Raw genomic sequence first — 24,464 nt, forward strand, 5'->3', positions numbered from 1 at the left:
GCAAATTTCAATGTACTTTCTTCTGAGGCACTGGGGGGGGGGGCGGTTGGAATTATATTTGAAGATATGAACAGCCAATTAGTTACAATAAAGCCTCACAAAAAAGAAATGGGTAAATAAATTGACTAGTCTGTCTATGGGTAAAGATTTGATCTGATGAGGTATTGCTTGAGAAGGCTACATCGACCAACTCTACAAACTAGAATGTCCGTATGGTAGACCTACTTGTCATCTTAGCATTTCACCCAATCTCCCAATGGCATCTAAGTAGGTACATCCCTTCACATCGACAAAGCTGCCTTCTCACCGTGTAGTCTGAAGAAGGGTGTCGACCCGAAACGTCACCCATTCCTTCTCTCCAGAGATGCTGCCTGTCCCGCTGTGTTACTCCAGCATTTTGTGTCTCTCTTCACTGTATTCATAGATCCCTCCTCACCACTTTGATTTTTTTTTTCCTCCAGAAATCCAATCAGTCGTTAGGTTTCCTGGATTTGTGGCCATTTAAAATGTAGGTCTGGTGGGTATTCATGCCTACGATATCCTGTTGTGCTGAAGCAAAGCAAGAATTTCATTGTCCTGTCTGGGACGCATGACAATCAACTCTCTTGAATCTTGAATCTCTTGAATCATTGACTCTACCTCTTCCACAACCATCACCAATTCCTTACATATTTTAACTCCACACCCTCCAACTGATAAGATGCTGGCCTTCAGTCAACCAACAATTATCAACTATGTTATTTTTGCTCTGTTGTCCTGTTCTGTCTGGCCACACTGAGGTGGCAATCCTTCATGGCCAACTCTTATGCCATAACAAACCTAATGCAAACTGACCTCTTGTTTAGCACCTGGTCGAGGGAGGGCATGAGATGAACTGGATTCAGAGCGAATGTATCAGTTGAAGCTTGCCAAACATAATGGGAAGCAAAGAAGTGGTAGACATTGAAACATTACTGTTGTATCACACATTGCGGCTGCATCAATTGAATAGCATGTTATCCATCTGCATGTCTTTTATCACTTTTCCCTACCTAATGGGGTGTGGAAGAATTTAATTTTATTCAACAGAAACAATAAATCTAAAACCATGTCAACAGCACAACTAACTACTGATAACACTTGGGGCGTGACTGAATCCATTCTCTCTGACATTTATGGCTTTTGTTTTTCCCATGACTGAATAGGGAATAAACAGACAAATTGCATTACATACTGCAAGCAGTGAATGACATAGAGGGTGAGTGGTGTAGACAATGGCCTGAGTTATATCAGGGACAGAATGGTTCCAGTTTTGCTATCATGCTGATAGACACGAGGAATTGTTGGTGATGAGGGAAGAGATATTTTAGTTGACACATGAATTAAACTTTATGCCTAAGGTGTGAATGCTTGATAATGCGAAAACTGTTGGAAGCCTTAGCCTTCATTTAATTCAGGTTGTTAGCAGACCTGGGAATATTTAATGCTGACACTGAGTACTTGTTACTTGAATGACACATTTACATATATATATGTATATTTGTGTGTGTGTGTGCGCGCGTGTGTGTGTGTGCGCGCGTGTGTGTGCGCGCGTGTGTGTGCGCGCGTGTGTGCGTGCGTGTGTGTGTATAGAGAGAGAGTTAAATGGATTGATATGTAACAATAACTGTTGCTATTTATTTTTCTTCCATACAGACTTACAGCCAGCTTGCACAACCTATTCAACAAGCCAAGGGCATGAACCTTCAGTTCCGATCCAAAATACTTGACATTGACAATATTGATGTAAGTTCCTGCCTTCATTAGCAATCTCTACCAGCACACTATGCAGCAGTAGATCCATTGAGTATTGTCTAGCTTGCTGCTAGTGATCTGGTTATTGGATTTCTGGAATAAAAAGTACTTAATTTTGCTGTACAAAATCATGAGAGGGATAGATCGGGTAGACGTACTCTTGCCCAGAGTAGAGGAATCGGGAACCAGAGGGCGTGGGTTTAAGGTGAGGGGGGGGGTGGGGATTTAATAGGAACCTGAGGGGTAACTTTTTCACGCAAGGACTGGTAGGTGTATGGGATGAGCTACCAGAGGGGGCAGTTGAGGCAGGTACTGTGGCAACGTTTAAGAAACAATTAGACAGGTACATGGATAGGACAGCTTTGGAGGGATATGAACCAAATGCAAGCAGGTGGGACTAGTGTAGATGGGACATGTTGGACAAGTTGGGCCGAAGGGCCTGTTTCCACGCTGTAAGACTCTATGACCAAACTATAATTTCTCCCAGTTATAATTTTATTATAACAAAGGGGGACAATTTAGGAAATACATAACAGATGATTTAGCTCCTAAAATAAAATTATACTGGATTATTGCATGGGACCTGTGTTACAAGTCAGTGAGGGGATGCATCCAACTAAATCTCTCAATGCACCTCTCTTGGTCAATCTATAGACCATCACTGAATTAATAGAAACTGCCACCGTTTTTAAGATTTATTCTGAAAACCCCGTTTATGTCCTTGAGATTTGGCAATTGAGGTCATTTGTCAATGTCATCCAAACACAAATAGCATACAAGGATTGGGGCACAATTTATGTATGATGGCTGTTAAATTATTTCTGTCTCTTGGCTGCTGATATTTATTACTTCAAGACAGTTGACTCGGGATCATCCCCAGCTGCCTGTGACAAGACAGTAAAATGATTTCCAGGAGTCAGGCTTCACCAGCACTGAAGTTACTGTGCATAGTAATTGAAAGTCAGACCCATTTTAAATGAATAACAAGCACGTCTTCACCGAATACTTGGCCACTCGGTGGCCGTAAAAGCAGACAATCTTTAATTGAATATTTTGTACTTAACTGAGAGTGGTAAATCTGTGGAATTAATTGCCTCAGAAGGTTGTGGAGGCCAAGTCAGGTCAATTCTCTGCCTCAGGGCGGTGGAGGCCGGTTCTCTGGATGCTTTCAAGAGAGAGTTAGATAGAGCTCTTATAAGATAGCGGAGTCAAGGGATATGGGGTACTGATTGTGGATGATCAGCCATGATCACACTGAATGGCAGTGCTGGCTCGGAGGGTCGAATGGCCTACTCCTGCACCTATTGTCGATTGTCTATTGTAAGTGGATATTTTTAAGGCAGAGATAGATGGATTCTTAATTAGTACGGGTGTCAAAGGTTATGGGGAGAAGGCAGGAGAATGGGGTTAGGAGGGAGAGATAGATCAGCCATGATTGAATGGCGCAGTAGACTTGATGGGCCAAATGGCCTAATTCTACTCCTATCACTTATGACCTTATGAACATGAACAACTTTTCATCCAATATTCAAACATTCCATAACTGATTTTTTTAATGTACCTTGACCATATTCTAATTATTGACCAAATGCTCGGCTACATTTACTAAATCTTCAGTCATGCCTTAACTGAATGTCCTACACATGATTTGAATTGTCCTGTGTCTGGAAACCAGCCTCTGATCATTATCTGACGTCTTTTGAAAGAAAGGCATTGGTGCACATTTATCGGATTGTACTGTCATGTTGTTGTGATAGATTTTTTTTTTAAACCACGGGAAAAAGAAGAAAGAGAACATCCATAATAAATGAAAGGAATAGTAAGGGCCTGTCCCACTCGGGCGTCATTTGCACGTCACGTAGGTGGCGCGCGAAGATTTTGTGAATCCCAAAATCCTGGGGCGCCACGCACCATGCGCGCGTAATGTCGTGCATCGTGACGCGTAAATGATGCCGCGTAAATGACGCGCACATGACGCCCAAGCGGAACAGTCCCTGTAAAGTAATGATAGACACAAGGAACTGCAGATGCTGGCTTACAAAAAAAGATACCGAGTGCTGGAGTAACTCATCGGGTCCGGCAACATCTCTGGAGAACACGGACAGGCGATGTTGTGGGCTAGGAGTCTTCTTCAGACCTGTTATAGTGGGGACAGAAAGCTGGAAGAGAGGTGGGGGTGGGACAAAGGCTGGCAAGTGACAGGTGGAAGATAGACACAAAACGCTGGAGTAACTCAGCGGCTCAGGCAGTATCTCCGCAGAAAAGGAATAGGTGACGTTTCGGGTCGAGACCCTTCTTCTGACTGGAAACAGGTGAGGGGAGAGATTTGATTGGCGGATGGTTGGACAATGGCCAGAGATGAAAAGACAACGAGTGTGAGATAAGGATCGAAGAGACGTGGAATGTGAAGCCAGAGGAGGGAATACTTTGAAGGAGATGGAGGGAAGGGGAAAGGGAGAAATGGGTGCACGTCTGGGTGGGGCATGGGGAAGAGAGGGGGACGACGGGGTGGGGGATTAATTATCTAAAATTGGAGGATTTAATGTTCATGGCCTCAGTTTGCAAACTACCAAAGCAGAATATAAGGCGCGGTTTGTAAAGCAATGATGATGTGTAAACCTGAATTTTTAAAATCTGGTTAGTCAGCGTGCGGAGGGAAATGAACAGGCGACGTTAGAGGTCGGGACCCTTCATCTGGAAGGAGCACAAACAATCCATCAGACTGTGTAGGAAGGAACTGCAGATGCCGGTTTAAACTGAAGGTAGACACAAAAAACTGGAGTAACTCAGCGGGACAGCCTGCATCTCTGGAGAGAAGGAATGGGTGACGTTTCGGGTCGAGACACTTCTCCAGTCTGAAGAGTTATTCCAACTTTTTGTGTCTATCTTGATTCCATCAGATTGTTTGCTGGTTCAGACTCCATGATCTATACTACAGTCTCTTGTACCTCCCTTATGTACACAGAGTTGATTAACAGGGTCTCAATTGCAATTAGAGTGGGAGCAAGAGAATTATATTGTTTTATTGTACATGCAAGTTGTCTTGTAAATACATGACCAGCAAGTGGTTTTGCATATTTATTTCTTCCAGTGTATTAACTCAATATTTCTAACATAGTGTTTTAAAGATTAAACCAGAGGCTGTTTCTCCAGAGTACATTGTGTCTTGAAAAACATCATTGCCTAACCTTTAGACTCGTAAAGCAGTACAATTTACAAGGGCAGAATAGACAGGACTTTAGACTAACCGGCAATACTAGGTTAAAAAGTTATGAATAAGAAAGGGTATTGTTTGCAGAAATGTGGAATTAGAGGATGTTAATAGTAAAATAAACAAGGAATTTAGAAGATAGACACAAAATGCTGGAGTAACTCAGTGGGACCGGCAGTCTGAAGAAGGGCCTCGACCCGAAACATCACCCATTCCTTCTCTCCGGAGATGCTGCCTGTCCCGCTGAGTTGCTCCAGCATTTTGTGTCTGTCTTTGATTTAAACCACCACCTGCAGATCTTTCCTACGCAAGGAATTTAGAAGAATGGCGTGAAAGAAAAATAATTCGATGTATGAATTAAACTGCATTATAGTTAGCAACAAATAAAGGCAATAAAAAGCAACTGCAGATGCTGGTTTACACCAAAGATAGGCAGAGAATGCTGGAGTAACTCAGCAGGTCAGGCAGCATCTCTGGAGAAAATGGAGATGCTGCTGAGTTACTGCAGCATTTTGTGTCTATCTTAAGAAGGAAAAAAAAGGATTTTGCTCTTACTGAACAAGGACTCAAATTTATGAAAAGGATGTTATTCAGCCCATCATGTCTGTGTTAGTGACAGCTCTTTATATATGCTGCCTACTTTAACATCATTTGTTGATTGATTGGTGACTTCATCCCTATTTTATTTTTGTGTGGAACAGTTTTTTGATTGACTACTTCCTGCGTTTAATATAATGGATGGACAGAATTCTCAAGGGCCTGTCCCACTTACTCGATTTTTTTCGGCGACTGCCGGCACCCGTCATAGTCACTGCAGGTCGCCGAAAATTTTCAACATGTTGAAAATCCAGCGGCGACCAGAAAAAGGAACGACATGTCGACACGTGACGCCTGTATGGTCATGAGTAGTCGGCCAAAGGGTCGTACCTTTTTCTGGTCGCCTCTGGATTTTCAACATGCTGGAAATTTTCGGTGACCTGCTGCGACTATGCCAGGGGGCCGGCAGTGGCCGAAAAAATCGCGTAAGCGGGACAGGCCCCACATTTTCAAAGGCAGGTTCATAGAAACATAGAAAATAGGTGCAGGAGTAGGCCATTCGGCCCTTCGAGCCTGCACCGCCATTCAATATGATCATGGCTGATCATCCAACTCAGTATCCTGTACCTGCCTTCTCTCCATATCCCCTGATCCCTTTAGTCACAAGGGCCACATCTAACTCCCTCTTAAATATAGCCAATGAACTGGCCTCAACTACCTTCTGTGGCAGAGAATTCCACAGATTCACCACTCTCTGTGTAAAAAATGATTTTCTCATCTCGGTCCTAAAAGATTTCCCCCTTATCCTTAAACTGTGACCCCTTGTTCTGGACTTCCCCAACATCGGGAATAATCTTCCTGCATTTAGCCTGTCCAACCCCTTAAGAATTTTGTACGTTTCTACAAGTTCCTTTTTATTAAATCAAACTTGCCGCTTGCCCTATGGAGACTCCCAGCTCCCATCTCTCTCAAGGGCAAAAAAATGGAATCCTCCCCTGTCTGACATGGAAGCTCACAAACTCTCTGCTGGGTATGTTGGGGGGGTGTCACAGTGGTTTTCTTTCCCCTCCCCCCCCACTCCCCAATCCTCCCCACATGACTACGACAACTGTTTTGCTTTCTCTATCTTTCACTAACAACCTTGGCAAGGCCAGCAGCATAATCAAGGACGAGTCGCACCCTGGCCACTCCCTCTTCTCCCCTCTCCCAACAGTCAAAAGGTACAGAAGTGTGAATACTCACACCTCCAGATTCAGGGACAATTTCTTCCCAGCTGTTAGCAGGCAACTGAACCATCCTACCACAACCAGAGAGCAGAGCTGAACTCATGCTGTGAAAACGGACAGGATGAGAAGGAGTTCTTCCCAGAGGACTGTAAACTCCTATCTCACCAGGGACTAACTTTACTGTACCTATTTACTGTTGTGTGGTGTCTTTTTAAAATTGCTGGGGGGGGTTTTCCTCCCACAAATATATAATATGTGAATATGTAATTCTGTTCCATTCTGTTTTGTAGTTATTTTGCACAATCAGCAAGCATTGCCACTTTTCATTTCACTGCACATCTCGTATGTGTATGTGACGAATAAACTTGACTTGACTTGAACTACTATCTACTTCGGACTATCCTTGACCAGACTTTGCTGGCTTTACCCCGCACTAAACGTTATTCCCTTATCATGTATCTTTACACTGTAAGTGGGTTGATTGTAACAATGCTTTGTCTTTCTGTTGACTGGTTAGCACGCAACAAAAGCTTTTCACTCTCCCTCGGTACACGTGACAATAAACTAAACTGAGCCTCTGCTTCTCTTCTACGGGAAGTCATTTTATTTATAAAATGGACTGCAGAAGACGAACATCAATGTTATTCTTACACCATCTCCTCCGAGGAAGATAAGTTGATTATTTTGCTACAGAGCGGCAGATGAGATTGCGAAAATTAAGATCCCTGATTTACTTTCTGAGGTGACTTTTATTCAGTTTAGCGGTCACATTTCTCTTTTAATCTTCTTAATGGCCAATTTCCCAAGGTGATTAGAATTAATGCTTTGCTTTAAAAGTGCTTTGGGAGGAAGCCTTAAAGGAATTTATCCATCTAGATTCAACCTTGAAGGCAGTGTCAAGCACTTATGGCGATCCAAAAGAAAGAGGTAGACAAAAATGCTGGAGAAACTCAGCGGGTGAGGCAGCATCTGTGGAGCGAAGGAAATAGGCGACGTTTCGGGTTGAGACCCTTCTTCAGACTGAAGTTGTGGTGGGGGGGGGGGGGGGGGGGGCGGGAAGGAGAAAGGAAGAGGCGGAAACTGGGCTGTGGGAGAGCTGTGGTAGTCCTTGCTTTCTCCCTCTTTCCCCTCCCCTTCCCTGCTCTCCCACAGCCCACTGTCTCCGCCTCTTCCTTTCTTCTTCCCGCCCCACCCCCACATCACTGAAGAAGGGTTTCGGCCCGAAACGTCGCCTATTTCCTTCGCACCATAGATGCTGCTGCACCCGCTGAGTTTCTCCAGCATTTTTGTCTACCTTCGATTTTCCAGCATCTGCAGTTCCTTCTTAAACAAAAGTAAGAGGTGGTGGTTTCTGCAGTACACCATTCACTGCAATATAGCCCCTCCAGCACCCAACACCCGTCTGCCACATTAGAACCCCCTTCCATTGACTCCACCTTTACCCCGCCTCGGCAAGGCCACCAGCAAAATCAAGGACCAGTCTCACCCTGGCCACTCCCTCCTCCCCTCTTCCATCAGGCAAGAGGTATAGAAGTGTGAAAATGCACACCTCCAGATTCAGGGACATTTTCTTCCCAGCTGTTATCAGGCAACAGAACCATCCTGTCAACAGCTGGAGAGCAGTCCAGAGCTGCTATCTACTTAATTGGAGACCCTCGGACTATGTTTAATTGGAATAATCTTGCACTAAACGTTTTCCCCTCTACCATGTATTTGCACACTGTGAATGGCTCGATTGTAATCATGTATAGTCTTTCTACTGAATGGTTAGCACGCAACAAAAGGCTTTTCACTGTGCCTCGGCACATGTGACGATAAGCTAAAGAAGTCGGTTCCCAAAATGAAGCCAAGTAAAAATAAATTAAAGAATAAAACGTTAAGGCCAAGGGTACTCAACTGGTAAAGTCCCATCTGCAGAAATTCAGAAGTTGGTTCTTCAGCATTGAAGAGAGGGTCTTCGAGCAGAATCACTGACCTAGATTTATGCAGATAATAATTTACAATTGTACATAAACCTGCTCAGCATGTGGAGCCTTTTTGGTTTCAATTCTTCAGTATTTTTAGTGTTTTGATTTTTATTTAGTAACCACATTGAAGTAGGGAAATGTGAGCTTTATGTCAGATAAATTGTGTATTTATAAGCTCATTGTTAATTAGCTATTTTAAAGTAATTGCCGTTTTCCCAGTGCCTTTTTTAAACCCTGGCTTACTGTGCGCGATCAATCAGAAGTTTACTCAGCGTATAATTGTCCTTTGACTCTGTTGTCTTTATTTTGTTCACGTTATTGTTTGCCCTGGCTGAAAATAGTTTCCCTCTCCTTCTCTCCTTCTCTCCTTCTCTCCTTCTGCCGCTTTCACCCACCATAAACAATTTTAGCTCACTAAATCTTACACATTCTGGAATTATTTATCCTCAAATTCTTCTCTATTAATTAAACATAAGTATTTCATTCTTCTTTCAGAGTACAAATTGCTGACAATCCAAGTTATGTCAGCTTCCTCTTTCAAAGGCAATGATATCCTGCAGCACTGTGTGCCAAATACTAGTCGGTGGTTCAGAGTAATATCTTTTGTAGAGTAATAATATACCACTCTATGGTGCTATATTGTCACATGTGCAAAGTGCAAATGCACAGTGAAATTATTTTCTTTCAAACAGTCCAGTAGAGTATCACTAGACTGTCCCGGATTAGCAATTCTACAGAGATAGTGTACTGAGCCCGCATGCAAGAGGTGCCATGCTTTGGAACCATTTTCCAAGAGTTGTTATGAGCGGTGCCCGATCCAGCCGAGCCCCAGACCGCTGTGGGCCACCAGCCGTCGCCCTCCTTGTGTCGACCAGCAACCAACGTCCCTCTCCTCGCCCGTCCACCTTTGTTACCCGGGGGTGTCTCCTGCAACCGACCTCAAGGAAGCTGTAGACCAGACCTTGGTTCCCTCTCCTCTCCAACCGGCCTCATCCTCCTGCTCTCTGGTCTTCGGGGGATGAATGGCGACAGCTCGGTGGCTCCCCCTGCAGGCCGTGGTCCACTCAGTGCCCCACCCCCCTGCAGACCCCGCCGGGTCTTCCGAGCGCGGGCCGGCTCAGCGCTTTCCCCTGCAGGCCACGGTCCGCCGGGTCTTGCGTTCGGCCACCGTCTGTGCCGGCCACTTTTCATGCAACCTTTTCCAGGCTTACAACTGTCCAGGAATTCAATGTTCTTCTAAGTCTTCATATTCCTTCCCGCTACCATGAGTGCATTCATCTCGCCTGTCTTTGAGCTTTGAAGTTGCCTTCCTTTTAAACTTCTCAATCTCTCAAGAAGCGATACAGCTCAGTGCCAAATATTATCTAATTTGACATTTATGAAACTCCTTGGGGCATATTGTTACATCAGAGTCCTCCATAAATGCAAGTTCCTCCTATATGCTGAAACATTACTTTTAAGGTGGTTTAGCAGTAGAGTTGCTGCCTCACAGCGCCAGAGACCCGGGTGCGATCCTGACATGGTATTGGGGGTAGAGTGCTGGCATGGATAGAAAATTGGTTCAAAGAGTAGGGATTAACGGGTCCCTTTCAGAATGGCAGGCAGTGACTAGTGGGGTACCGCAAGGCTCGGTGCTGGGACCGCAGCTATTTACAATATACATCAATGATTTAGATGAAGGGATTCAAAGTAACACTAGCAAATTTGCAGATGACACAAATCTGGGTGGCAGTGTGAACTGAGGAGGATGCTATGAGAATGAAGTCAATGCTCATACCGCTGGGTTCATACAGCGGTATGAACATTGACTTCTCCAATTTCAGGTAGTCCTTGCTCTCTCCCTCCTTCCCCTCCCCTTCCCAGCTCTCCTACAGCCCACTGTCTCCGCCTCTTCCTTTCTCCCCCCCCCACCCCCCCCGACAGTCTGAAGAAGGGTCTCGACCCGAAACGTCGCCTATTCCTTCGCTCCACAGATGCTGCTTCACCCGCTGAGTTTCTCCAGCTTTTTTGTCTACCTTCGATTTTTCCAGCATCTGCAGTTCTTTCTTAAACAAATAAGCAGGAGCTTGTTCTTTACTTTTGTTCTTCAGAAATATGGCTTATTGAGCAGAAAGGATACATTCGCAAATATCCAGCTGTGATGAAAGAGTTTCCAGTGCTCAGCAGTTTATTTGACAGTCACGCTCCAAACATTCTTTGCATCCAAGTCACCAAATAAACGACAATAATAAACATGATCACAGCATTCATCGGTGATAATGAGCCTGCTATGACATCTCCTGCCGATTAAGACGCTCTGATCTAATATTCTAAAATGGTTTGCAGCCAAATTTCAGTAAACCGTTGCTTTATCATTTTGTGAGTTATTGTGAGCTTTGAGCGGGTTGTCTGAAGCGGCTGAATATTACGACTGGCAATAATATGACCTTTAGTAAACCTGCTGAGGTATTCCCTGCATGTCATGCACTTAATATTAATAAGAATGGGCTGACAAAACAGCATGAATACTGAACCCATATTTGTGAGAATTATATGGTCAAGAGAAATGGATTTTGTCCACAAAGAAAAATGTAAATGTCTGAAATGGGCAGAGTGTTCTGAAAATGCACTGCTTCATCGGTATCTGAGAAATGATAGATTACTACTTTAAATAGTTTTCTGTTGAAATGCATCCATCTGAAACGTCTCTGTTATTGTATTTTTCAACATTTTCTCCTCGGATTGCTGCTTGCGTTCAATCAGGTTCAGCTTCCTTCTCGTACATAACATGGGCTAAACCAGGGGTTCCCAACCTTTCCTGTCCCGTTTACCCCAGGCAACTTTAACAGCACATAACAATGCTATTTCACTTATTTATGAACAACTAATGATGAACAGATACCGGTATACCAGAACCAAACACAGTCAGTCAATGAGAAAAACATACATACAAATCCAGAATCAACAAATTTACCCCCTGGGTAAGTGAAATTTACCTCCTGGGGGTAAATTTATTGTCTACAGGTCATTGAGAACGGGATTACTCCTGGGGGTAAATTCTGAAGAAGAGTTTCGGCCCGAAACGTTGCCTATTTCCTTCGCTCCATAGATGCTGCTGCACCCGCTGAGTTCTCCAGCATTTTTGTGGACCTTAAATTTACCCCAGGTTGGGAACCCTTGGTCTAGAGCAATATATAGTCAGAACTCATAAAGATTCATCTACTCAGACTTGGACTAAAAAAACAGAGTTAGAATTGAAATGGATGGATCATTTTGCCGTACAGTACTGAATAAACTTAGTATTCCGAGTTTAAATTGACAAAAGGTAAACAAATCATTAACAATACATTTGCAATTAAAGATAATGATACTGCCTTACATGAGTAATACAAAAAGTCCATTCATCACTGTGATAAAGAATAGATTACAGCTTTCCACAGTGGGTTCCAGGAGTTATAGAAACATAGACAATAGGTGCAGGAGTAGGCCATTCAGCCCTTCGAGCCTGCACCGCCATTCAATATGATCATGGCTTATCATCCAACTCAGTATCCTGTACCTGCCTTCTCTCCATACCCCCTGATCCCTTTAGCCACAAGGGCCACATCTAACTCCCTCTTAAATATAGCAAATGAACTGGCTTCAACTACCTTCTGTGGTAGAGAATTCCACAGATTCACCACTCTCTGTGTGAAAAATGTTGTTCTCATCTCGGTCCTAAAAGATTTCCCCCTTAACCTTAAACTGTGACCCCTTGTTCTGGACTTCCCCAACATCGGGAACAATCTTCCTGCATCTAGCCTGTTCAACCCCTTAAGAATTTTGTAAGTTTCTATAAGATCCCCCCTCAATCTTCTATGAGTTGTCACACATTGTCGTCTGTCCCAGACTGAAGAATTCAATTCTTACTTACAGCAGCACAACAGAATATGTAAACATAGTACTCTGTAAACGATATGATGAACAGGGAAAAAAATTGTGTTAGGAGATGGGGAAAATGTAGTTTAAAGAGATGAGGATGGGGGTGGCAGGCAACTGGTTGGATGGAGAGGAATCACAAGATGTGGATTTAAATGCAAGGTACTTGAAGACATCTAATGACACTTTTTATTTTTAACCTTGAAATTATCTCCAGGATGCCCACTCCATGTCTTATCCCCAGCAGCGTTCCATTCTGCAATCTGGATTCATTAGATATTTAGATTTTATTTCACTCATTTTCCACTCGATGCTGCTTGGAAAATAGTTCCACAAAGAGTCACTGCTCTCTTAACATGTGCGACCTGTAAACAATGAACATCAGCAGCCAGTATCTCCTTCATAGGCCAAATCATGTTCACAAATTATAGCAGCAGAATTAGGCCATTCGGCCCATCAAGTCTACTCCGCCATTCAATCATAACTGTTCTATCTTGCCCTCTCAACCCTGTTCTCCTGCCTTCTCCCCATAACCCCTGACATCTGTACTAATCAAGAAATCCTCCCATTATTGAATGAGTGAATAAGTTTATTGGCCAAGTATTCACATACAAGGACTTTACCTTGGTGCTCCGCCCGCAAGTGACAACATGACATACATTGACAGTTAGGAATGACACATAAAACATTAAACATTAAAAATAAAACACTATTGATTAATGACAGTTATGCAGTTCTCAGCGGGTACCTTTGCATAGTGGCGTGTGGAGACTCTTACAGATTTATTCTCCTTTTTCCCCCCCCAATCCACATGCTAATTGAGGTACTCCCTGATAAAATAGAAGTCTGCTAACTCGACACAGATTTGGAATTCCATCTGAAACTTCTGGGTGATGTGACTAAATGTCTCATTGCACGCGGCTGAGATAGCAATAAATTAGAGAAATGATATTGGAATCGCATTGTAAAGAGCACATCCTGCTCTGTACAGTGTGCAGCACACAGCGTTATGCTTTATAATCACTGAAGAAGAACCTCATTCGGTGCACTGATTGATTTACTCCGTACTGGTGTCACCACAGTGAAAATGTGTTTCCTGCTACATGCAGTGCCCTCCATAATGTTTGGGTCAAAGATTTTTTTCTATTACAAATCTCAAATTGTGGAGTGCCGAGGTAAATAAATATATGATGGGTCTTTGTCCCAAACATTATGAAGGGCACTGTAACTGCAGCAGCCATTCCAACTAACCTCTGCAAACTGATGATTGAATTGAACTGTCAGGGGTCCTTCCTTGCTGTTGATGTGTTGATGATTTGTAGGTCTGTGGGAGTGAGTGGTCCATTCTGACGCGCTGATCTTCGTTTTTAATAGTGTTTTGTTTTGTGACTGACATGTTTCTCTTTGCTTGCAGCTGGCAATGGGGAAAATGATGGAGCAGGGACCTGTTCTAATTATCACCTTCCAGGCTCAGTTAGTCATGGTGATCAAGAACCACAAAGGAGAGGTGGTGGAGGGAGACCCGGTATGTATACTTAGTCTCTGAAATCATGAAAGTGACAAGTGTCGTGCAAATTTCATCTTTGCGCAGTATCCATTAGAGACTCTGTTGCATCTTGTAAAATGGGGTTGTATGACACGCGTGTGAGTAACTTTCCTTTGCTGAAGGGTCAGCAGTTAGTTCACAGCTGATTTTGTATAAAAAAAGATCAACTAGTTTCTCTAAAGTGGCGCAGCGGTAGAGTTGCTGCCTTAAAATGCCAGAGATCCTGGTTCGATCATGACTACAGGTGCTATCTATGTGGAGTTTGTACGTTCTCCCTGTGACTGTGTGCGTTTCACTCAGGGTGCTCCAAGAACGTGCAGGTTTGTAGGTTAATTGGCATCTGTAAATTGTCCTTTGTGTGTTGGATACTGCTAGTGGTGATCGCTGGTCGGCGCAGACTCAGTGGAACATGGAAAAGGGTGAAGGTTGAAAGGGAAGGAATCGCAACAGAGATTAACGCTCAGTCCGCCTAGAAGAAGATGACAACGAAGCATACAGGGGGACAGTCAGATTGGTCGGAGAACTAGGAAGGGGGAGGGATGGAGAGAGAGGGAAAGCAAGGGTTATTGGAAGTTGGAGAAGTCAGTATTCATACCGCTGGGGTGTAAGCTGCCGAAGCAAATTATGTGGTGCTGTTCCTCCGATTTGCGCTGGGCCTCACTCTGACAGTGGAGGTGGCCCAGGACCGAAAGGTCAGTGTGGGAATGGGAGGGGGAGTTAAAGTGTTTAGCAACCGGGAGATCTTGTATTGTATTGTATTGTATTCAAATTTTTTGTCATTGTCTCAATTAGAGACAACGAAATGAATTTCCCTTTACAGTCAGTATCATAAAAATAAATAAATAATAAAACATATTAAAAATAAAATAGAATAAAAAAATTAGATCAGGTAGGTTTAGACGGACTGAGCATTAATCTCAGTTGCGATTCCTTCCCTTTCAACTTTAGTAGGCCAAATTGACATTCAACGGGTAGACGTTAACACAAAAAACAGATTGGGCACCAGATTCTTGGGCAGCACCTTAAACGTGAGAGAAGGGGAAAGAATCAGAAGTCACGCTTTCACCTTGAAAGCCTCCGGGACGGAAAGATGTTCACGTTATAAATATACTAAGGAAACTGAGAACCGCAGTGATGAACGAATCCTCACACAAAGAGATGTCTGAGATTGCAAACAGATCATGAACTGTGGTCTCCCACGATCAAGATTTATTTGTCATTTGCACCACATGCGAACTGCAACGATGAAAATCTTGCTCGTTACAGGCACGTTAATTATTAATTATTATTCAACATTATCCTTATTTCTTCTCTAGTTTTACCCATTATTTTTCCCCTTGATTTCTAATTATTTGTCAGAGGAAGCCGTCTCTTCGCACTCCTGCTGTTTGGGTTTTTTTTGGGTGCCAGGTTTATGGCTCCCAATTATCATTTTATTCTGCACCAAGAAGGAATTTCATATTGGTTCAAAGAACCTGATCTCGTTGTGTGGTTGGGGTTTGAAGTGGTTGGACCCATTAGAGCGCTGGCCAATGAGTCATTAGTAGTTGTGCTGGAAGGAACAGCAGATGCTGGTTTATACCGAAGATGGACACAAAATGCTGGAGTGACTCAGCGGGGCAGGCAGCATCTCTGGAGAGAAGGAATTCCTTCTATCCAGAGATGCTGCCTGTTTCGCTGAGTTACTCCAGCACTTTGAGTCATTAGTAGTTTGGTTTAGTTTAGAGATACAGCGCGGAAACAGGACCTTCGGCCCAACTGAGTCCGTGCCGGCCAGCGATCCCTGCACATTAACACTGTCTTCGAACCCGTGTCTCCGGCGCTGTAAGGCAGCAACTCTACCGCTACGCCCATTAGTACTTCTACTGTTATTCCAAAAGTGAGAAGTAATGTGCAGAAATGCACAGGAACATCTTTCATTTATCTTGTGGAAGGATCTGACCTATAGAACTGTGCTTGCTGCTTTTAAATTGTAATGTATCTGGCCAGTCTAGTACAAAAATACATTTAAATTACAGTACTCTCAGTACTCTCTGTACATCAATCACTTAAATCAAACAAAAAGTGGTCTTTAATGACAGCGTTGATGGAATCAAGAACCAGAGGACATAGGTTAAAAGTGAGAGGGGGGGGGGGGGGGGAGGGGGGAGATGTAATAGGAACCTGAGGGGCAATTTTTTAAAACATAAAGGGTGGTAGGTATAAGGAATGAGCTGCCAGAGAAGGTAGTTGAGGCAGGTGCTATCACAACTTCTAAGAAACATCTGGATAGGTACATGGATAGGGTGTGTTTAGAAGGATACGAGCGAAACTCAGGCAGGTGGGATTAGTATAGATGGGGCATATTGGTCAGTCAGTCAGTCAGTTTTATTTGTATAGCACATTTAAAAACAACTCACGTTGACCAAAGTGCTGTACAATGCAGGTACTAATGTGCTACATACACAGACCTAACAATACATACATAAACTGTTTACAGCGCCCCCTCAGAGGGACTCATAAACGCTAGGGAGTAGAAATAGGTTTAAAATTCTTAAGGGGTTGGACAGGCTAGATGCAGGAAGATTGTTCCAATGTTGGGGAAGTCCAGAACAAGGGGTCACAGTTTAAGGATAAGGGGGAAATCTTTTAGGACCGAGATGAGAAAAACATTTTTCACACAGAGAGTGGTGAACCTCTGGAACTCTCTGCCACAGAAGGTAGTTGCGGCCAGTTCGTTGGCTATATTTAAGAGGGAGTTAGATGTGGCCCTTGTGGCTAAAGGGATCAGGGGATATGGAGAGAAGGCAGGTACAGGATACTGAGTTGGATGATCAGCCATGATCATATTGAATGGCGGTACAGGCTCGAAGGGCTGAATGGCCTACTCCTGCACCTATTTTCTATGTTTCTATGTTTTGAACCTCGACTTAAAGGAGTCGATGGAGGGGGCAGTTTTGATGAGGAGAGGGATGCTGTTCCACAGTCTAGGTGCTGCAACCGCAAAAGCGGGGTCACCCCTGAGCTTAAACCTAGACCGCAGGGGAATCAGTAGTCCCAAGTCGGCCTGACATGGTCGGCATGGGCAAGTTGAGCCAAGGGTCTAACTAGTGTCTATTTGGAAAAAACTTGTTAAAGAATAATTGATATTTAGTTTAAGGTTGAATAAAAGTGCAAATGTACAAATTTACAACTTCTTATATAAAATCCAAAGATAGAATTGCCAGTAAATTTTTATTTTCCATTCTGTGTTCTGCAAATGCAAATAATTATTTTTTGGTTGATTAATATATCAATATTAAAATTTAAAAGTCAAATTATTCAAAATTTGCACTCACTTTCACAGCAGCAGTAACTAACTTTGTATATAAAATGATAAGACTGTAAAAAGAACTGCCATTAGACATTTTATTTTCCATCAAGTGCAAATGACTAATTTCCAGTTGATTACTGTGTTGCAAGTGTAACATTCTGGGACAATTCAGAAGATGTATGGGTTTAAGGTGAAGGGCAAAGGATTTCATAGGAATCTGAGGGGTAACTTTTTCACACAAAGGAGGAATGGAAAGGGGGTATGGAACAAGCTGCCAGAGGAGGTTGTTGAGGCAGGGACTATCCCAACATTTAAGAAACAGTTAGAATAGGACAGGTTTGGAGAGATACGGACCAAACACGGGCAGGTGGGACGAATGCGGCGGGGACATGTTGGCCGCTGTGGGCAAGATGGGCCAAAGTGCCTGTTTCCACACTGCATCACTCTATGACTAAGAACTTAAAAAGCAATTAAAGTTGTAGATGTTGGAAATATTGATTATAAGTGCGAGCAATACTCATTAATAATAATAATAATGGATGGGATTTATATAGCGCCTTTCTAATACTCAAGGCGCTTTACATCGCATTATTCATTCACTCCTCAGTCACACTCGGTGGTGGTAAGCTACTTCTGTAGCCACAGCTGCCCTGAGGCAGACTGACGGAAGCGTGGCTGCCAATCTGCGCCTACGGCCCCTCCGACCACCACCAATCACTCACACACATTCACACACAGGCAAAGGTGGGTGAAGTGTCTTACCCAAGGACACAACGACAGTATGCACTCCAAGCGGGATTCGAACCGGCTACCTTCCGGTTGCCAGCTGAACACTTAGCCCATTGTGCCATCTGTCGTCCCATTAGGGCAGGCAGCATCTATGGAGAGAGAAATATGTGTTTTTGATGGGGGATCATTGGCTCTTTCCCCTCCCTTCTGATGCTGCTAAGCTGAATATTTCAGCATTTTCTTTTTTGTATTATATTCCATAAGATACTCTATTCCGTCATGATGGGAACACAATAGGTGGCTTTTTGCAATAGTTGGGCTGGAAATGTTTAATCACCTGTCACTTTAAGGTTTTAAGATGTAGTTGCTGTAAGTAAGCAAGCCCTGAGGCCAGTCAGACTGCAAATGGATCGATTGTAATCATGTATACACTGTAAATGGATCGATCGATTGTGATCACGTATTGTCTTTCTGCTGAGTGGTTAGCACGCGACAAAGGCTTTCCACTGTACCTCGGTACACGTGACAATAAACTGAACAGTACTGAACAGAATCAGGGTTTCAACCATCATAACAACATTTTTAATCCCTTTTTCTGGTAGTCAAATCCCTGGGATGGCGGGACTGTCATATGAGGAAAGATTGAAAAGTCTAGGCTTGTATTCACTGGAGTTTAGAAGGATGAGGGGGATCTTATAGAAACATATAAAATTATAAAAGGACTGGACAAGCTAGATGCAGGAAAAATGTTCCCAATGTTGGGCGAGTCCAGAACCAGGGATCACAGTTTTAGAATAAAGGGGAGGCCATTTAAGACTGAGGTGAGAAACATTTTCACCCAGAGAGTTGTGAATTTGTGAAATTCCCTGCCACAGAGGGCAGTGGAGGCCAAGCCACTGGATGGGTTTAAGAGAGAGTTAGATAGAGTTCTAGGGGCTAGTGGAATCAAGGGATATGGGGAGAAGGCAGGCACAGTTATTGATAGGGGACGATCAGCCATGATCACAATGTGCTGGCTCGAAGGGCCGAAGGGCCTCCTCCTGCACCTATTTCCTATGTTTCTATGTAGCTGCAACAAACTGCGTGACTTTAAAAAATGTTGGTTCAGAACTTTTTACATCCACTTCCGTTCGTGTGAGAGATATGCTTCCCCACTCTCTATCTTGACACAGACTAATTGTACATGTCCTCCAGTCATTTTGAATGGAAATAAAATACTGGAGTCGTCAAGTTCTTAACTGATCATTCCATGAACACCCGTAGCTATATTTTCACCCTGCATATTCATTCACCTTTTAGTGAACTCAACTAGTGGACTATAAAGAAACACAGCTTCACATTAGCAGCAGAATAATACATTGCACATTATAAACAGGGCTTGAGGTTTTAGACTTTCATTGCTAATAATTGAAAACAAAATATCCCTCTTAGATAAACACAAAAAACACTGGAGTAATTCAGCGGGACTGGCAGCATCTCTGGAGAGAAGGAATGGGTGACATTTCAGGTCAAGACCCTTCTTCAGACTGACCCGAAGAGTCACCTATTCTTTCTCTCCAGAGATGCTGCCTGTCCCGCTGAGTTAATACAACTTTTCCCGATCAAAGATAGTACAGTTCCTTCCTACGCATATCCCACTTAGAACTAACTTCATTGAAAGTCTGTCATTATTTTTTCATGTTAATAACATTTGGTGCTAATTCATTTATAATATTAAAATGCATTTTGCTTTCAAGATGTGATTTTGAAAATGCAGGTGTGATCCATGGACTGTTGACTAATGTTTGTGGACTAGTAATAGAATACTCTAGTCAGTAAGTTGACTGGGTAACTCATGATGGGAATGTAATAAAACTCTGATTTGCAGAACATGAATAGCAGTATGTGCAGGCATGATTTACTGTCATTTCTTTGTTTGTAACTAATAACCAAAAAAAAATATTTTTTGATTTTTAAATAGAAACCGAGCAGAAAAAGAGAAAACTCCAAGTCCTCTCTAAAACCATATTGTTTAGTTGAGCTGCATCATGTGGGATTCAACACATTGGCAAACAAGTTCAGTTTAATTTATTGTCACGTGTACCGAGGTACAGTGAAAAGCTTTGGTTGCGTGCTAACCAGTCAGCGGAAAGATTCCTGGGATGTCAGGACTGTCTTATGAAGAAAGACTGGATAGACTTTCTTAATTCTTAAGGGGTTGGACAGGCTAGATGCAGGAAGATTGCTCCCGATGTTGGTTTGTACTCTCTAGAATTTAGGAGATTGAGAGGGGATCTTATAGAAACTTACAAAATTCTTAAGGGGTTGGACAGGCTAGATGCAGGAAGATTGCTCCCGATGTTGGGGAAGTCCAGGACAAGGGGTCACAGCTTAAGGATAAGGGGGAAATCCTTTAAAACCGAGATGAGAAGAGCTTTTTTCACACAGAGTGGTGAATCTCTGGAACTCTCTGCCACAGAGGGTAGTCGAGGCCAGTTCATTGGCTATATTTAAGAGGGAGTTAGATGTGGCCCTTGTGGCTAAGGGGATCAGAGGGTATGGAGAGAAGGCAGGTACAGGATACTGAGTTGGATGATCAGCCATGATCATATTGAATGGCGGTGCAGGCTCGAAGGGCCGAATGGCCTACTCCTGCACCTAATTTCTATGTTTCTATGAAAGACAATAGAGGTCGATAGTAGTTCAGGACTGCTCTCTAGTTGTAGAATGATTCAGTCGCCTGATAACAGCTGGGAAAGAACTGCCCCTGAATCTGGAGGTGTGATAGTATAGGGACATTTATACAAGGAAATTGATATAATTGTGGAAATGCTATAATTTAAAAAAAGGTATTTAGGTTTAGGGTGAAGGGGAAAAGATTTAATAAGAATTTGAGGGCTAGTTTTTGCACACAAGGGGTGGTGGGTGTATGGGACGAGATGCCAGAGGAGGTAGTTGAGGCAGGGACTATCGCAACGTTTAAGAAACAGTTAGACAGATAGGAATAGGAATACGTTTTTGCCACATGTGACTAGGCAGAGCGAGATTCTTTGCTTGCAAATGTACACAATGTACACAAATAGCAGCCACCTACAGCGCCAGTGAATGGATAGGACAGGTTTGGAGGGATATGGGCCAAACACAGGCAGGTGGGACTAGTGTAGCTGGGACATGTGGGCCGGTGTGGGCAAGTTGGGCCACAGGGCCTGTTTCCATGCTCTATCACTCTGCCTCAATGACTATATGCAATGTAATAACAGAATTTGACAGATGTCCCTAGACATCAATTCCTAAATTATGGGAGCAGAATTAGGCCATTCTGCTCCCAGAATTAGGCCATTCTGCTCCCATTAAGTCTACTCTGCCATTCAATCAGGGCTGATCTATCTTTCCCTCCCAACCATATTCTCCAGCCTTCTACCCATAACCCCTGACCCCCGTACTAATCAAGAATCTGTCTATCTCCGCCTTACAAATATCCATTGACACAGATTCACCACCCTCTGAGTAAATAAATTCCTCCTCATCTCCTTTCTATAGGTGTATCCTTTAATTCTGAGGCTGTGCCCTCTAGACCTAGACTCTCCCACTAGTGGAAGCATCCTCTCCACATCCACTCTATCCAGGCCTTTCACTATTCAGTAAGTTTCAATGAGGACCCCCTCTCATCCTTATAAACTCCAGCAACACATGCTGATCTCCAAAAACTTTTGATACCTTTAGCAACTTGAGTTGAGCTTAAATTAATGAATTTAAAAATTGATTTTCAATGTGATGTTCAGGAAAGTTGGATGAGTGTACAATGCTGACTGCCAGAATGGAAGCTATTTACTTTTGTTGAATTTTAAACAAAATAACCAAATACATTCAAGAACAGTTGCAGGCATCAGAATCAAATACACAGGACAAGATGTTAAGAAGTCCCTTGTGCCAATAGGTGGGGAGCATTTCACGACATTCGTTGATTGTTGAGAGTGGTAGACGCTCAACATCGGTGGGGGGCGGGGGAGGGGAGACGTATATCTTGGCCTGGGTAACCTTCAGGACAGTTGGGAACAGGACACATCATCAGTAGTGTACCCCTGCATCACTGGGTGTTTCGGCCTTTTAACACTATACACCCTCCACAAGGGCGGCCCGCTGCAGGATGATCAGCCCTCAGCGCGTGTCCCGTGTCAAACCGTCCCAAAGATTCACCCTGAAGTACTTGGGGCCCAGCATGGGTCTTTCCGCTTGAGCCAAATCCACCGGCTGCTTCTTTCAGCCGCCTCTGAGAGTGATCTTATGGTCTTCCGCAGAGCCTGACCGTGGATTCCAAGCTCCTTCAGCAGTCTGATGGTAGATGACGCAACAAATCCTCTGCATCCCACTTCAACTGGATAGACTTTGGTGTTCCAGCCACGCTGCGTTGCCTCTGCTGCAAGCTCTGCGTAACGCAGCTTCTTACGCTCATAGGCCTCCTCAACAGAGTTCTCCCATGGAACTGTGAGCTCTATGATGTAAGCAGTCTTCTGTGAAGGGGACCAGAACACCAAGTCTGGCCTGAGGTTGGTGGAAGCAATTTCAGGTGGAAAAATTAGTTGTCGGCCGATGTCCGCCAGCATCCTCCAGTCGCGGGCCCTGCATAGGTTTCCTTCTTCTGATCTGGTGGGAGGATGTTTAGATGTTTTCTGTCCTTCTCGGACAAAGGTTGTTGCCCTTAGGGGGTTGCTTGCTCTCGGAGGCAAGGAGTTGGTCGCACACCGCCTGTTCTCAAGGGCTGATGCCAGGCTTTTTAGTACCTGATTATGCCGCCACGTGTATCTCCCTTGCGTGAGGCTGGTCTTGCAGCCTACCATGATGTGTTTGAGGGTCGCTGGAGTTGGGCAGAGGGCACAGGTTGGATCCTCGCCGTACCACTGATGGAGGTTCTTTGGTGATGGAAGCACGTCATAAGTCGCTCTGATGATGAAGCTGATCTTGCTTGCTTCCATTTCCCATAGTTCTTTCCAGCTGATCTTCCTCCGCTCCACACTGCATCCATTGCCCCTGTTTGGCAAGAGAGACCGCCTTTGCACGTCTTGCGGCCTCCTCCTGTCGCCGCACCTCCTCGACCACCAATGTCCTCCGCTCTGATGTTGTGGCCTTTCGCCAAGTTGGTTTACTTGTCGTAAGGCCAAATGAAATTAGTTAGAATTCACCTGAGAGGGCAGCAATATTTCAATTTGAACGTGTTTGTTATAATTTATCAATAATTAATAATTATGAGTAGTTTCAAAGCATTTTCTGGAAGCCTGTGATTTTTCAGTAATTGAAGAGGAGGGTTGATTTGATTTACATTTCAGGATATAGGATGTCTGCCTTAGGACTGCTGTGTCAACCTTTAATATTAGATTAGTCTTCTCTTAAAAGCGCGCTATTGATGAAGTCGTCTTAAGATCGTCTACAAGGTTCCATTTATGTTCTTCTTTCACTCGAATGTCAATAAATTAGCAAATTGGATGAGCTTTACTGCTGTAATGTGCCCTGTACTCATTTGTTTCTCTCTGTCCCCACTCCCCTTTGTGTGTCTCCCCCAGGACAAAGTATTGAGGATGCTTTACGTATGGGCTCTTTGTAGAGATCAAGATGAGCTGAATCCATATTTAGCCTGGAGGTTGCTGGATATTTCGGCCTCAAGCTCAGAACAGATCCTATAAGGGAAGGATCGAGTTCTCCGGATTCTCGCACAGTTCTGACATGAACTCATCTCTGGGTCTCCATCACAAAGTGAGCCGCATGTTGTCCAAGCCGGCAGAGCCTTAAGACTCTAGGTGCTAACGTGTCAAAACACTGAGGAGGTTTAGATGCCATGGTCGACCATGTATGAACAGATGAGGAGTGGAAGTGAAGCATGGCTGCTGTCTTGTAAATAATTTATATTAAACAGTGGAATTGGTATTTTCTACCAACACGATCAGAGTATGTGCCTTTTTTAAACACATTTTATTACATCTCCTCTAACACTGTACTCACAAAATCTAATCTTTGCAGCCAAGATCATGGTCGGATGATAGACACAAAAAGCTGCAGTAACTCAGCGGGTCAGGCAGCATCTCTGGAGAAAAGGAACAGATGATGTTTGGGGTCGAGACCCTCCTTTAGACTGAGAGTTAGAGGAGAAGGATACTTGGGATGTGGAAACCTACAGAACAAATCAGACCTGGCCCGATGACCCAGGGGAGGTGGAGCCCACAATGGTCCTCATTGCAGCACACAGAATAGTGACAGGCTTGGATAGAGTAGATGTGGAGAAGACGTTCCTACTAGTGGGACAATCTGGGACTAG

General features: G+C 43.7%; 1 protein-coding gene across 1 annotated transcript in view; it reads left to right on the forward strand.

The window, feature by feature from the left end:
- The window catches only part of timm44 (translocase of inner mitochondrial membrane 44), a 74,309-nt gene extending 50,219 nt beyond the window's left edge, over nucleotides 1-24,090 (forward strand). Inside the window, exons 11-13 of the mRNA XM_033047124.1 lie at nucleotides 1,675-1,764; nucleotides 14,026-14,136; nucleotides 23,716-24,090. Coding sequence (XP_032903015.1) covers nucleotides 1,675-1,764; nucleotides 14,026-14,136; nucleotides 23,716-23,835 — 321 coding nt within the window. The 3' untranslated portion in view covers nucleotides 23,836-24,090. The remainder of the gene's footprint in view (nucleotides 1-1,674; nucleotides 1,765-14,025; nucleotides 14,137-23,715) is intronic.
- The last annotated feature ends 374 nt before the right edge of the window (nucleotides 24,091-24,464 follow it).

Source organism: Amblyraja radiata, chromosome 29 (genome assembly GCF_010909765.2).
Source record: "Amblyraja radiata isolate CabotCenter1 chromosome 29, sAmbRad1.1.pri, whole genome shotgun sequence".
Taxonomy (NCBI): domain Eukaryota; kingdom Metazoa; phylum Chordata; class Chondrichthyes; order Rajiformes; family Rajidae; genus Amblyraja; species Amblyraja radiata.